Source organism: Amblyomma mixtum, chromosome 5 (genome assembly GCF_055824585.1).
Source record: "Amblyomma mixtum isolate Tamu chromosome 5, ASM5582458v1, whole genome shotgun sequence".
NCBI classification, from domain to species: domain Eukaryota; kingdom Metazoa; phylum Arthropoda; class Arachnida; order Ixodida; family Ixodidae; genus Amblyomma; species Amblyomma mixtum.
This window is the reverse complement of record NC_143016.1, coordinates 58,183,018-58,197,620: the sequence shown is the minus strand read 5'-3', so window position 1 is coordinate 58,197,620 and position 14,603 is coordinate 58,183,018. Positions and strand designations below refer to the sequence as shown.

The 14,603-nt window shown below is 48.2% G+C and overlaps 1 protein-coding gene across 1 annotated transcript in view; it reads right to left on the bottom strand.

The window, feature by feature from the left end:
* The window catches only part of LOC149342305 (retinal guanylyl cyclase 1), a 136,954-nt gene extending 131,452 nt beyond the window's left edge, over positions 1–5,502 (bottom strand). Inside the window, exon 1 of the mRNA XM_089542147.1 lies at positions 4,486–5,502. Within this exon, the coding sequence (XP_089398273.1) occupies positions 4,486–5,197 (712 nt within the window). The 5' untranslated portion in view covers positions 5,198–5,502. The remainder of the gene's footprint in view (positions 1–4,485) is intronic.
* Between the last annotated feature and the right edge of the window lie 9,101 nt (positions 5,503–14,603).

Below are 14,603 nucleotides of genomic sequence, written 5' to 3'. Positions count from 1 at the left end.
TCCTCAGAAGGCATTGAATTGGCGTCCGTGCGCAGGTCACCCAAGAAGAAGTTGCAATCGGATGCCAAGAATTTTAAGGCGAAAGCCTTTAATGGCTCATACTGTCGTCCGTCCTTTAACAAAGCGTGTCACACGACTTTAACTCGGGAATTAAAAAAAGATAGAAGAAAAACAATGGGTGCTACAGATAGAGGAGGAAAAAATTAACCTAGTAGACAAGTTTGATGACTGTAGAGTAATTAGTTATTAATTATAGGCAAAAATGTTAAAATTGTGTCGAAATAGTGCAGACGTCTATATAGCCACGGGAACAGTGTGACGTCACGTCCACCGGAAGTCGTCACGGCATAGTAAAAATTGTCACAGAATGGTCGGAAGAACTTCGGATTTGTATCAAATTAAATGGAAAAATGTGTAATTACGCGTAATTAACACTTAAGATCCCCCAAAAGATGTACAACTAGGGCATCGATAAAGCCATGGGAACGGTGTGACGTCACATCCACTGGAAGTCGTCACGGCATAGTGTCCTCGGCTTTCGCCTCTTAACACTTTAGTTGCCAAAATGTCCTCGCTGCTGTTGCCGACGACGTGACGAATCTCGTCCTGGGTGACTTGATCGACAACCTCGTCCGTATCTAAAACGAGCAGTATAACCACACCGCGTCAACACGCCACTCCTCTGACGTGCGCACTCCGCCGTCAATCAGGCAACCACTAAACCCAATGGCGTGGGTCTCGACGTCACGCTGGCGGGTTTATTGATTCAACCGTGCAATGTGTCTCGTTCCCCACCTATCTCGGCCACCGCAGAGCTATATTGTGGATGATGGACCGACGCTTTCGCGAAGTGATGTCACGGTCGCTGATCGATCACGCTACATATGGAAGCTCTGACGGGGTGTCTCGGCGCTAAGCGCGAAGACCGGCTCACTGTGTCAGGCAAAAGTACGTTAGAGGTGTCAAGTTGCACGCTATCTCGACGGTGCAGTGAGGACGGTTCGGTGCGTTCGGTTAATTAAGCTGAGGTGCGCCACGCTAACCGGGCTTGTGGCGCGTCAGCAATGCGAACTCGACGTGCTGAGTCATGTTCGGAAAAAGGCCAATTTATCAAATTTGCGCTTAGTCGACGAAACAGGCGAAGCAACTTGAAGAAACATCACTGTTTTGGTTTCTGCTATTGGACTTGACACTAGAAAAAGCGGTATATGTCACCTAATTTCATTATTAGGACGTTCAAGCGAAGGGTTTAGGATTAATATCTCTACTTTGCAGAATTACTAGCAGATATAAATCAGAGGAAAAGACACAGTCGGATAATTCTTGCCACAGGGGTCGGTATTAGGCAGAGTTCCGCCATCAGCCGCAAATAATTCGTTGCCTCGTTGATAATAGCTGAATTAATGATTCAACGTGTCGAGCTGAGCAGCGTACGAAACCACGCAGGTTCCTACAAGCTGTCAAGAAGTTCCATCTTACAAGTCATACTTGACTCGACCTTAATGCAAAAAGACCTCATTTTCGCGCACCGTCAGTGATCACCGCTTTGAAGCTGTCATGTCCACGTGGTTCGCCCGGAGGCCGTTAACCCACAACAGTAGCTTGACTTGCTGCTCCTGCGCAAAACTGCAAATAGGGTGGACATAAATCTAATTTAGACGAACATAGAGCTTGTCTTTTTAACGAGAATTATCACCCCTGGAAACAGCCACGCGAACATGCACGAAAGGAGTGTCACCATAGGGGGCTGTGTTCGCTGTGGTAGGGAGTGGGGGGTGGGGTTAGCCTATGAAAGTGTGAGCCCATGAGAGCAGGAAAGAACAGAGGCGCCGAAGTCGGTGCCGTGCCGGAAAAGCAATAACTTGTCGCGGATTAAGCAGTGTCCCGTAGAGGTGACGAAAAATAAATCGAGAAAATGGGAACGGATGGTTACTCAGGTGAAAATGAGGAGTTCGAGGCCAGAGAGCTTTCAAAGTAACTGAGAAAGGCAGCAGAATTGCGGTGTCAAAGCTTTTCTCCGGTAGGAAAAAAAAAAGGAGGTAATTATGGCAAGACTCTCTGTCTGTTAGAAAAAGTATCTGTTTATTTTTTCAGCATGCAAAAGCAGCTTTGAATAGCAGTGAGGTTTCAGCACAATTGAGGAATCCGGGAATGAGAAAGAAGAGGCTATGCATATCGGAAGTCATTTCAGAGTTAAGGTTTCTAGTAGAACCGATTCACGGGTAACATATTTCATCCGAAGCCTACATGCGTGATTAGATACCAGGAACACACAAACGCTGCCGAGCAAACATACTGACGGAGAGATTAGGATTTATCGGAGAGATTACGAACAAGCCGCGTATACCTCGTTAGGTTATTTACTCAACAGACTGGAAAGCTGGCCTAGTTGTAGGTTGTTCATGATGAAAATTTGTGGGCGCGAACAAACAAAAGATTGGTTTCTTCTTTGTCTTTTGTTTGTTCGCGCCCACAAATTTTCATCATGAGGTTATTTAGTGCTGCATACACATGCACTAATACGCTTAATTATATTAATGTAAATAGAAAAAAAAGCAAATTGAAGCGAGTCATATTCGTTATCAGTACAGGCAAGCGTTTTCTTCAATAAAAAATATAAAAGAGAATTCATCGCACATACAAGCAGGATGTGCGCGCACACGGTCAAGAGGTTAAGGACATGCAAATCAAAGTGCATTTGTCTGGTCAACACTCGCGATCGGTAATTAGCGGGGTGGCAGTTACAAGCGACCCCTGCACCCAACACATACTTGTGACCCAACAGGAAAAGAATAAAAAAATATGTGTGTGTTAATCGTTATTGGATTATTGATGGCCACGTCGTCTCGGCTCGTTCTTTGGCGATTGGGAGCACTCAGGCTTGCCATGAGCTAAAATTATAGCTGTAGATTGAATCTCTGTGCCTGTCTCGGGACAGTGATTCATTATGCTAAGCACCGTTGGTTCCCATGGCAAACTGACGTTGAAAACAAATAAGAGAATCATACGCACTGAAACGATAACTGTCGATAAGCAGGCAAAGGTTGAACAGTACATATAAAGCTGACTGCGACTGAGTGAGTTTGCAGTTTTGTGTACTGTTTGAAATCAACAGCATCTAAGACTACAAACGCATGCAAGCAAGAACCAATCGATAAATTCTATGCTGCAGTGCAGGTGCACCCAGTAACAGTGTACCTTGTGCTTAAAAGGATAAGGGACAAAAACGACGGCTGCGCGGAATGGACAGTAACAGAGAGTGGCGAAGCTGTTCCGCAGTCGCATGCATTTTTCAAGCGTGCCCAGCTTTTGCGCGTGCGCACTAGGTAGGCGAAAATGCAGCTGCTGCAGCACAAAGTTTGCCAGCGGCTTCAACGTATTCAGACAGCCAAGATAAGCCTGTGTTTTTGCTCAGAGTTGCGTAGATAATTTTGCAGCTCTAAAGCGATCGACGCCGAAAGAAGTCATTTAATCAAACTGGATGAGGAAAACATTCGATCGCATCTGAGAGAAAAAAAGCAGACCAATTATTCATGAGACAAGCGCTCAGAAAGTCCTTCCTATCCGAGCATAGCGATGTGAAACATATGCACACTATGGAGGGAAACAGCAACGGGTGCGCTTTGATCAAGACAACAGATAGCATATGCCGTCTGGCTAAGAACTTTAGCACGCCAGACCCCGTTGGCATTGATGAATTGACCCCTAAGCTCAAACGACACTTGTTTCTCGGTCAGGAGTGGGCGTCTCGCATGTGTAACTGCTATCCTTGCCAGTTTTGTTCTTTTAATTTTTAAGCAGAAGTGTCCCACTACCGCTGTGTTTCCTACCGCTAAACAACAATTCTAATGACGTCACACAGTTGGGGTGATGAGCGAAAATTGTAGCATGCAGTTGGAGTAATATTTTAGAGAATTCTCAAAATATGATCGCAGCCGTACGATAATCCTACGCCACGCTATTTTGCAAACTTAAGTTTTAATAAAGCGCAAATATATGTGAACGTCAACGTGTCGTATCTTCCCCTGAGCACTGATAGCCCCGTAGTGGAGGGCTCCTGATTAATTTCGACTGGCTGGAGTTATTTAATCTGCACTAACAGCGCTCAGCCGACGAGCGTAATTCGCATCTCACTGCCACCCAAATCTTGCCGCCGCCGCTCCTGGGATTCGATCCAGCGACCTCGGCCTCAGCAGCCGAATGCCGGCGCTCCTGATCCATTGCGGCTTGTTATAATAATCCGGAGGCAGGTATGTTTACTAACAGAATGAAATATCAGGAGTCTGCTCTTGGTCATCAGTGTACACGGAATAGAAAGTGAGGCGGACATAAAGATATTGTTTTGTTCCCCCATGGTGGTCAACTTGTCGTCTGACATCACTCACGTCGAGGCGTGGCAATGCGCTACTTTTAGTCTTCATTCACCTGAGGCACTTCGCAAACCGATATGGTGAACGGGTATGCATAAAAGCAATGTTGGCTTACCTTTTATGGGCGTCTTAATCACCCGCAGAGCTGCGTCCACCTCTTCCAGCTTGGCACTGGATGAGAGTGCAATGACACGTCGCACGACGAGCCCCGACGGCCGTAGCCTGGCCTCCAGCTCGTTGGCCAGCGCCAGCCACGGCTGCTCCTCGCACACCACTAGCACTGCGTACTTGACCCGCAGGTCGTTGAGGCAAGAGGCGACGGCAAACGCCGCCAGGGCCACGTTTGGAGACACACGGCCGAAGAACACGGGCGCCTTGTCGGCGTTGGCTGCCGCCGCAGTTGCAGAGCTGCCATGGCCGTGACAGTTCCACACAACCAGAGGCTTGCGGTGCACCTGCGCCAGGACCTCGCCAGCGGCGCACACTTCTTCGTCCAGGCCTCCGACGACCCCGGCCACCTGCGGGTCCTCCATGGCTTCGATGAGGGGCAGCAGACCGCCCGTGTCGCAGACACGTTCGGACACGTTGCGTACCGTGAGAGTCAGGTTGGACTCGGCCAGGTACGTGGCGAGCTGCGTGTGGTTCGCCACCAGGGTGTCCGTGGCATATCGCAGCGTGCTCAAGTTGAAGCCACGGCACCGGTCCTCGTGTGGCAGCACGACTATCTGCTGGCGACGAGGGGTCCGGTCGGAAGCGGCGGCGGCCGTGCGACTAAGGATCACGCCGCAGACCATGCAGGCGACCAGCATGGGAACCACGGGCGGCATCACTCGGCTGTAAGGCGATGGCTGGGTGTCCCACGGCGACACTTGTCGTGGTTGGAGTAGTAGCTGCTGCCGCAGCAGCTGCTGGCGTTGCGCATATTGAGACCCGCTGCCACGCCGCTCGGCGCGGAGAATCTTCGAATCTCCCTCGCAACCGGCGGCAATCAGGCGCTCGGCGCTGATGCTGGCATGGCAAGCGTTGTCGTGGCGTGCAGCACGAGCGGATGTCGTCTTGGGCGCCGCCGCCGCCTCCGCCGCCGCTGGGCGAGCATCACGTGCCGGCGGCCGGAGGTGTGCCCGAGCGCGGAGTCGGGACCCCGGCGGAGAGTGTGGGTGGTGTGGGCTACTGGCTCGCCGACTTTGGCGCCACCAGCCTGGTCGGCGGCCGTCGATCGAACTACTCTACCGAGCGCCCGCGTGCGTCGTTCGTCGATGGGCGCGCGTACTTCGGAGGAGAGGAACACTTCGCTTGGAATAGGTCATGTCTACTCCACTGGATGGCTGCGAAGTCGGGGAAGTTGATGGTGGTCAGCTGTCATGTGTGGCACGAATTTATTTGAATCTTCTGCCACTAAATCTGCGAGCCACCAGCCGATTCAAAAATAGTAACTACCAGACAGAACCACTTCTAAACATGAGAGCGGTTTTACGCAAGTTTAGATGTTAAAAGTTTGCCTCACTTCACATGTATGGTCTGAGTCAAAAATGCATGGCCCAAAGGCTTTGCTTTTAAGCTGTGTGGCAAGGCTCTTTAGTGCCACTAGACGTCCTCAGTGACTACAGAGGGAGGATGACGAGGTCTCCTCTCAACTTCGAGAGATTTTTACCGTTGACGATGCAAAACGAGCGGCAGTTTATGTCCTGAAACGAAATCCTTTGGGTCGTATATTTTTGACACAGACTGTACCTGTCAGTTTCAAGAAACACTATGCTGCAAAGACGGCGAAGTTTATGATTGGTTGGACTATCCACCTAAGGTACACAACATGATTGTATTTGTGTGGTAAATTTGACGGGTTCAGCTGCGCAAGTGCGGTACGACCGTGAGCAGTTAGTTTTCGTATATTCCCTTCAGAGTCAAACAAAAGTTGGGCTTGTCACTGTTAACGACCACATATTTATTAAATAGGGAAATACCTGTAAATTACGACAGAAAATGCAGCAGCCGTATGTCCCACAGTTATTTCTCTATTACTTTCCCGCATACTTTGTGCCAGCCGTTTTTATTCCTTCTGAAACGTGAAAGAATGTCTTGAAACGCGTATTTAGCTTAATGAAAATGTGGCAGAATTCATATTTTAATCGAACTACATATAATTTTTCGATTAAGCCCGAGGATTGAAGTTAGTTGGTCATTAGCGCCAAGAAGTTCGTTTATACGAAGCGAACATCTTGCAACGCGTCTGAGAGCAATCCTATTGCCAAAAAATTATTGAAAGGGTACTGCGTTAAAGTACAGTCCGTACTCTGTGACTTTCAACGGCACTTAAGCTTCAAAAATGATGTGTTTTCTTAAAAACACCGCAGAACACAAACGGATTTTAGTGTACGTGGGTTCCAGCAAGCATAAACATAAAATATGTATTGCGTAAAAGGACACAAAAGACATACCATCGGTGTAGAAGCGATCCAACCTTAGCAACATTTAGTTACAGCTGCATAGTTTATAGAATGTCGTACAATTGAAATAAATATACAAATACATCAATATCAAGTACAAGGGTGCAACTGCAACCTCACAACATAGACACGTAGGCAGGCTGTCCGAGTGGGCGCTGACAGGAGGTCGTATGTTATTACTTGCCGCATTTCTTGGCTGTGACGTTTTCGTGCCCGGTTTCCTCTCAAAACATCGTGGTTGTTAAGGGAAGGCGGCCACCGATCACCTAGACTGCAGGCTACTCATCGCTAAACATAGTATTTCCTGTTGACTTCCGCGTTATGAAGGCTATGATTAATTTTGCTTGCAAGTTTTAGGTGAAGTACAAGCCAACAAATTCGTGTTTTAACATGGTTTAAATAATACAGGTAAACGCGCACGCATTACTCACGCGTCAGGTTTTCCACACTAAAAGCAAGGCAGTAAAAACAAACGAAAAATTTCCCACCCTATCCTTGAAATTGCTGTATACATGAGTGCAACACTGAAAAGCCATGCCGTTTCTCCAGAGAGAGCTCCCACGCTCAGTCTTCAGCTATCTCTGGCACTTCAACTTGGTTTGCGCTATGTACTGTTTTTTTTTTTTGTGTGCCGATGCACTCTTAGTGTAAAATGAAACGTGAACAGGACAGTTGCAACGCGAACAACAAAGGAGGAACCTTAGTCGAGGAGGACTAAGTACTAGCGCACTTGATATTCACTTCTATGTCCCAAAGTCTGCATCACGGAGGTGCTAATTGATTTAGTTAGCGTTTTTGCCCTCAAGACTATAATATTTTTGTATTATTAGTTTCAAGTCATCCTGTTCGCGTTCCAGTTCACGCCACAGCACACGAGGAGCGTTGCGTGCGACTGCGACTTGCTAGTTACCCACACAAGCCCTTCTATTCTTCCGGGTTATCGTCTTCTTCGTAGCCTATTTCTTGCTTCTTCGTTTCGTTATTCTTTTAGAAACGCCAATTAATGTTCAATAAATAGTACTTTCAATGACGCGGAAACATATGCTGTATGTGACCAAGAATACATATTATACTCTTCTGTTTAGCCAATCCTACGCTAAGAGTGATGATATAGGCATTACGTTGTGGATAAACCAAAACAGAATAATTTGTGTCGTCACAACAGATTTATTGCAGTATTCTTGGCCGTGAACTTGTAGACAGCAGTTTTTATAGTATGCATGGAAAACTTGATTATGCAAGCGAGTTTGGACCGTTCAAGGTCTCAGGGCCACCGCACAGCCCTCACATTACGCGCATGTGTCCAGGCCACGTAGGGCCATGGCACTGGCACCCGGTTCACACAGCGAAGTTGCGTGTCCGGGTCCTGTGACGGAAGGAGGGCATCCCATTCCTCCCATGTTCCAATGGCGGGCTGTCCCTGGGGGTTAGGATCGGCAGGGCAGCCGAAGAGGATGTGGTCCAGGGTGGCGTGCGATTCTCCGCCGAGAGTGCACTCTGGGGAAACCGGGCTGAAGTACGATAGAAGCTGAGGGGTAGGAAGAGTTTGGGTATAGTAACAATTGAATTTTTTGTCCTACGCAGCTGCCCATTGCCTAAGCCAAAGACCTACTGAAAAATGCGACAGTATACAAAAAACGTGTCGTTCATACGAAAGGACAAAACATTTTGTCGACTGAAGAGCGACATTGCCATTCACTATGTTCATCCCATCTTCAACGGAAGGTTTACAGGAATCCCAATGTACAGTTTGGTGCACTCTTTACTTGTTCACATTGCTCGACTTGTGAAAAGTTCCGAATTCCTAATAAATTTGTTTAATAAGTCTGTACGTTACCATACTACAAAGTGAATATGGCAGCAGGATAAAACGGAAGGCTAGTGTTCTTTGTCTACTGTCGGGCTCTCAACGCAAATAGTTTATTGCTGTTTTTTTAGAAGCTGTACACTTGTGTTCAGGAAGACAGTGAAAGACGCAGAGGAAGATTTGATACAGCAGTATACCCTGTGGCTTGGTCAATCCCCCGCAGTGGGCGTGCGCCATTATCTTCTTGAGGACAACTACCCGGCACGAAGGCCAGCGGCTCGTCGCCGAGCCCATCTCATATGTGCTTCCGGTAGTTGTCCTGAATCAAACTTGTTTCATACAAACTCTGCAGGTTACGCAGGAAATCGGCCTTTTTCTCTTTTGCCGTCGTGTTAAATTTTAGCTGAAACGGAATTTCATTAAATTGGGCTCGCGCAAAGCAAGCCCAATTTAATGAAATTTCGTTTCAGCTAAAATTTAACACGGCGGCAAAAAAAGCAAGCGTTCGCGACCTTCACCTCAGCCCAGAATGGACAGACCTTTATACTTTCTATATCTTTAAATAAGCGAGCCACATCAAAGGCAGGAGCTGGCACCGTCTGCAGATGCTGAAGCCCATCTCAGAGCCTGCGTTCTCCGATATTTTTTTCCTCCGCACCATCCACATATCTGCCTCAATCATCCAGCCGACGTTCTGAAAGACATCGTTAACGCCGCGTTCACATCTCTTGCTTATCCTCAACGGCGAGACGATCATGCGTTGCGAAGGAAATATTGATATATAAGAGAAAAGATTAAAGGGGTGAGAGAGAAACAAAGAGACAAAAAAGGAGCAGCGACAAGGCGTTTGAAAACTTGCGTCATGCACGCCTGGTTTCTTGGGGAACCGTTATTAATAGCCCTGCAAAATTGAAACAGACAGGGACAGCGACCGTGGGTTCCCCCTCTGTCCAGGGTTGTGAGCTCTGTCGTGTCTTTCCCCCTCTCCTGCTGTGTCGTCTTCCCTTCGCTCTTCATACTCATCCAGCAGCTGGTGCTCGTTGGTAATGAGCGACGAGGATTGGGAATGGACAGGAAAGCATCGCAAGGCAAAAGAAGTGGAACGCTGGGCAGCAATCAGCCGTGTCGCGACGGTCATTCTTCTGGAACGTCGGCACGTGGTTCGCTAAGGGCGGAAGGGAAAAAAAAGGCGGTCGGAGTGAAAGGCACAAAGGGAATGGCGCGGAGGAATAAATGGATCAGCGGCGAGGCTGGAGATGAAACCTGAAAGGAAACGAAGAGGGAGAGAGTGAAAGACGCCTTGCTGATGCTTCTTTCTTTTGTTCGTAGATGGCATGGCATGTCGCAAATGGTCATTCCAGCGTATACCTGCTGCCAGAAGGCGATGTTGTTCACGTCGGTCTTAGTCCCGTATAGTGTGGCGTCACCTGTGGGCACATGTGACAGGTGCCAGTGGGAGCAAGTGCACTTAGTGGAACGAATGGGTGTGAATGGTGGAACAAGTTACGCCCTCATTTGTTCGCTGCCGGGATAAAAGCGAAAATCTCGGAGATCTTTTTTGTGCTCATGTTCGATCACTATTCTTTAGCAGTGCATTACTTTTGGGTAGAGAGAGGAAAAAGGAACTGGAAAAAAAAAGATGACGTTTCTGATTTTCGGCGCGAATGCGGAATACTCACTGCGAAATTAAAGGTTCAGTGAAGAGAAATCTGAACTGGTCTTTTTGCCGCGGCAACTCGCTCTACACGTTCCTAGCATTCTTAGAAACTTCGACTTATTGCCCTGTGTGGCCGATTTCCCTAATTAAATCGAGTTAACGTCCGGCTCCCGCCTTTCTTTTTTTAATTCTCCGCGTATGGTGGGCGGAGTCGACCAACGCGTGGAGTGCCTTTCAGCCAGCTCCGTGGAGGCTTTGCTTTTACCTTATATTGTTTTTTAGGTTTCCGTGAATAAATAGTTTCATTTGCAGATAAATAGCCACAAAATAAGCCCGCAAAAATAAAAATACGCGCGGACTATTTGCTACCACGGATCACTACGCATTACTCCGCCGATGGCAGAGCGGCAAGCCTCCACGGAGCTGGCTGAAAGGCGCTCCACGCGTTGGTCGACTCCGCCCACCGTACGCGAAGAAATTAAAAAAAAAAGGCGGGAGCCGGACGTTAATCCGATTTAATTAGGGAAATCGGCCATACAGGGCAATAAGTCGAAGTTTCTAAGAATGCTCGGAACGTGTAGATCGAGTTCTCGCGGCAAAAAGACGAGTTCCGATTCCTCTTCACTGCACTTTTAAGGTGTTCCACATTCGCCTTCAGGACTTATGAACACAACTTTTTTTCGCTCTTTGATGTAGCGAGGGTGTTCATATGTGCGCTCGATTTCTCGAGTGTTTTATTATAATATCCCGCCGCGCCGGCTCATTGGTTACAATGGTGGACTGCTGAGCCTGAGGACGCGGGTTCAATTCGCGGCATCCACTTTTCGACGAAGGTGACTCACCCAGGTGGTAAAAGCCCCAGGTGGTCGAAACCCCAGGTGGTCGAAATTAATCCGTAGTTCACCGCTATGACACCTTCCCTCTAGAATTTCGATTGAGGTAGAATTCAAAAGCCCCGTGTTCTGTGCGATGTCAGTGCACGTTAAAGAACGCCAGGAGGTCAAAATTTCTGGAGCCCTTCGCTGTGGCGTCCCTCATAGCCTGAGTCGCTTTGGGACGTTAAACCCCCAAAACCATAAACCTTCTTTATCCCTTCTCCTGGGCGCGGTTCAAGTGTCCACAGTGAGCCAAATACTGCGTCTTTCCTTTCCCGGTAACGAATCATTATACCTAGTGCACCTTTTGTTCTGCTGAGAATAAATTCCACAGCGAGCTTTACACGGAACGTAAAACAATAAGAATATAAGAAGAAGACTGGCATGGCATAAAACTAGATAAATTGACCATTAAAAGGGAAAGAACAGCAAGCAAGATGAAGAGCAATAGCAGCAGCAAGATAAGATGGTCAGTTTTCTGTTAAGGAGCAGTTAGTCCTTTCTATGTACATCAATAAGTAGAGTTTTAGGTTGATGGGCAGCGACGTTTAACGACCTGTTATTTTAAGCATGTTCGCATGCGGGCTAACCGTGGTTTCGATTGCTTTGTGCCGAGAGGTTAATGTTAGCGGTTAAAGAACACGGAAACGATTCGCTCGTGGTGAGCTTCGGCGAAAAAGGAAACCGTGACATTTAGAACCGGTTTTTCATACATGACATTTGTTTATGAAAGGTCTTTAAGCTCGGAGGTAAGGATGCGTAGAACCAGTTGCCGTTCCTATAACAACAGACAAGAAACGAAACCGCATAAAAAGCTTTTTCTCCAAGCGCAAAGTGCTTAACGAAAGATGCAGAGAATAAATATTTGTTAATTGAAACGGTGCGAGGAGATAGCTTTACTTAATTAAGCAGTTTATATTGTCCCATTTGAGCAGACCTTAATAATGAAAATGGCTGAGTATTGATTAAAGGCGAACTGATATCATAAACAGAGTGAGCTGACGGGCAGTTGGCCATTCATAATAATTTCAGCAGCGCATGCTACACACGGACACAGGACGAGGAAACACACACGCGAGCGCTCGTGTGTGTTTCCTCGTCCTGTGTCCGTGTGTAGCATGCGCTGTTGAAATTATTATGATATTGCCACACTGCTGACACTCTGCAGGCGCCACCCGTTAGCGCCACCTGTATTACTCCCGTTAGCCCCTCTTCGCGGAGACACTCGCGCCGTTAACTTTCCGCCTTACCTTTATTATTATTTTTATTTCCCCGCCCGTGCAGCATCGAGCCGATGCCTCTTGGAAGGGAGAGGGGCAATGCCACACTGTTGACACTCTGCAGGTGCCACCTGGTGGCCGCACCTTGGCTCCCAGCGCGTGGTCGAGCGTCGTCTTTGTCTTGCATGAGCCGGTGGTTCGGCGAGCCTCGTCTGAGAATACGTCTGTGCTTCCCGCTTCCTGCTGCGTTTGTCGGTGACAATATCATAACTTGAAGGCAACAAATTGGTTTTGGTTGATTTTGGTTTTGAGGAAAGGAAATGACGTAGTAACTGTCTCACACGTCTCGATGGACGCCTGAACCGCGCCGTAAGGCAAGGGATATCGGAGGGAGTGAGAGAAGAAATGAAGAAAGAGATGCCGTAGTGGAGGTCTCCGGAATAATTTCGACCACCTGGGGATCTTTCACGTGTCCTGACATCGCAAAACACACGGGGGCATTTTGCGCTGCGTTTCTTTGTTGTTTTTTTTTTCTGTTTTGCGTGCCATAGCGATCTCCCGCTCTTCAGCGGCGTTGTCAACCATTTACGGTGCATTTCAAAACGGTGAACAGTGATGAAGGCGGCGATATCCAGCACAGCGTGAGAGGCTCCCATTTAGAATGCGGAGTGCGAGCGGCAGCGGCGATGGTCTACTGGTTTAAGGCATCGGCTTCACGCTGGTTCAAATCCGGCTCGAGGCTGTAATATGGTAAAGCTTTTTTTTATTGTAGATATCGCTTGGATGGAAAACTTTGCAACGTTTCTGATACGTTCGGCTCCTTGTTCGCTCTCAAGTTTCGAAGTCGTCTGGAAGTTAACAATTTTGAGACGGCTGGGAGTGCTCTGAGTTAGCGGAGGAGGAGTTAAAGAAAGGCGGGCAATATACAACACTTCACGTCCCTTTAGCTTTCCCGACTATACAGTTATGCCGTGGAATTTCTAGGTATGACCTATTCTAAGCAGACAGCTTCCACGAAGTACGAGCGCCCACTGACAAACGATCATCCCGGATGCGCGGTGGCGCTCTTTGATCGGTGACTGCCGACTAGGCTGATGGCGCCAGCGTCGGCGAGCCGCTGGCCCCAACCCCTCGCATTATGCGCCGGGGTCCCGACTCCGCACGCGATCAAAGGAACACGTCCGGCCGCCGGTACATGATGTATGTCCAGAGGCGGAGGTGGTGCCGAAAACGACATCCGCTCGTGTAACGCTGCACGCGCCATCATCAGTGCCGAGGGCCCAATCACCGCCGGAGGCGAGGTAGATAACAAAATTCGTAGACGATTACATTATATCCTAAAGCGAAACGTGAGCGCAGCTCATTAGCTGTTTCAGCTTTTCGATAGATTGAGGCAAAGAATTCGAGCAAGTCATGTATGTATAATTACAGACAACTTGTTATTTTTCACACATTTTCCTTCTTCAAGAAACACTCCACTAAGTAATTTTTTTACTTGATTCAGAGTTGCAGTAATCACCTGTTACAACGGGGTTATGCCTGATTAGCATCTGCAGCTGAGACGTGTGCAAGTTCCCCTAACATAGTAACTGCAATAGGACACTTTGGCGGGCTAGTTGGTTCATTCGAAGTGAACGAGCGAATCTGCGCATTGTCTCAGCTTATGTGTGCCTTTCGTCTCGTTCTCTTTGCGCAGTAACTACAGGTTACTCACATGAACAGAATTGTAACATGGCAAATATTTAAACCACCGCGGTGGCTCCGTGGTTAATGCGCTCGTCTACTAAGCCGGAATACCCGGGTTCGAACCCGATCACGGAGGCCGCGCTTCGATGGAGGCGAAACGCAAAGGTAGGTAAAAAAAAATGGCTGAGGCTTAACTTGGTTAAGCCTGGAGAATACGAAGCAACATCGTGTCGCGTAATTTGGAGGCGCACAACCACAGCGACGGAGCGAGGTGGGCCCCCGTTTCTCCACTGTCGTGACGTCATCGTGTCACGTGGTGTGACGTCATGTATCACGTGATTTGGAGGCGCACGACCACAGCGACGGCGCGAGGTGGGCCCCCGTTTCTCCACTGTCGTGACGTCATCGTGTCACGTGGTGTGACGTCATGTATCACGTGATTTGGAGGCGCACAACCACAGCGACGGCGCGAGGTGGGCCCCCGTTTCTCTACTGTCGTGACGTCATCGTGTCACGTGGTGTGACGTCATGTATCACGTGATTT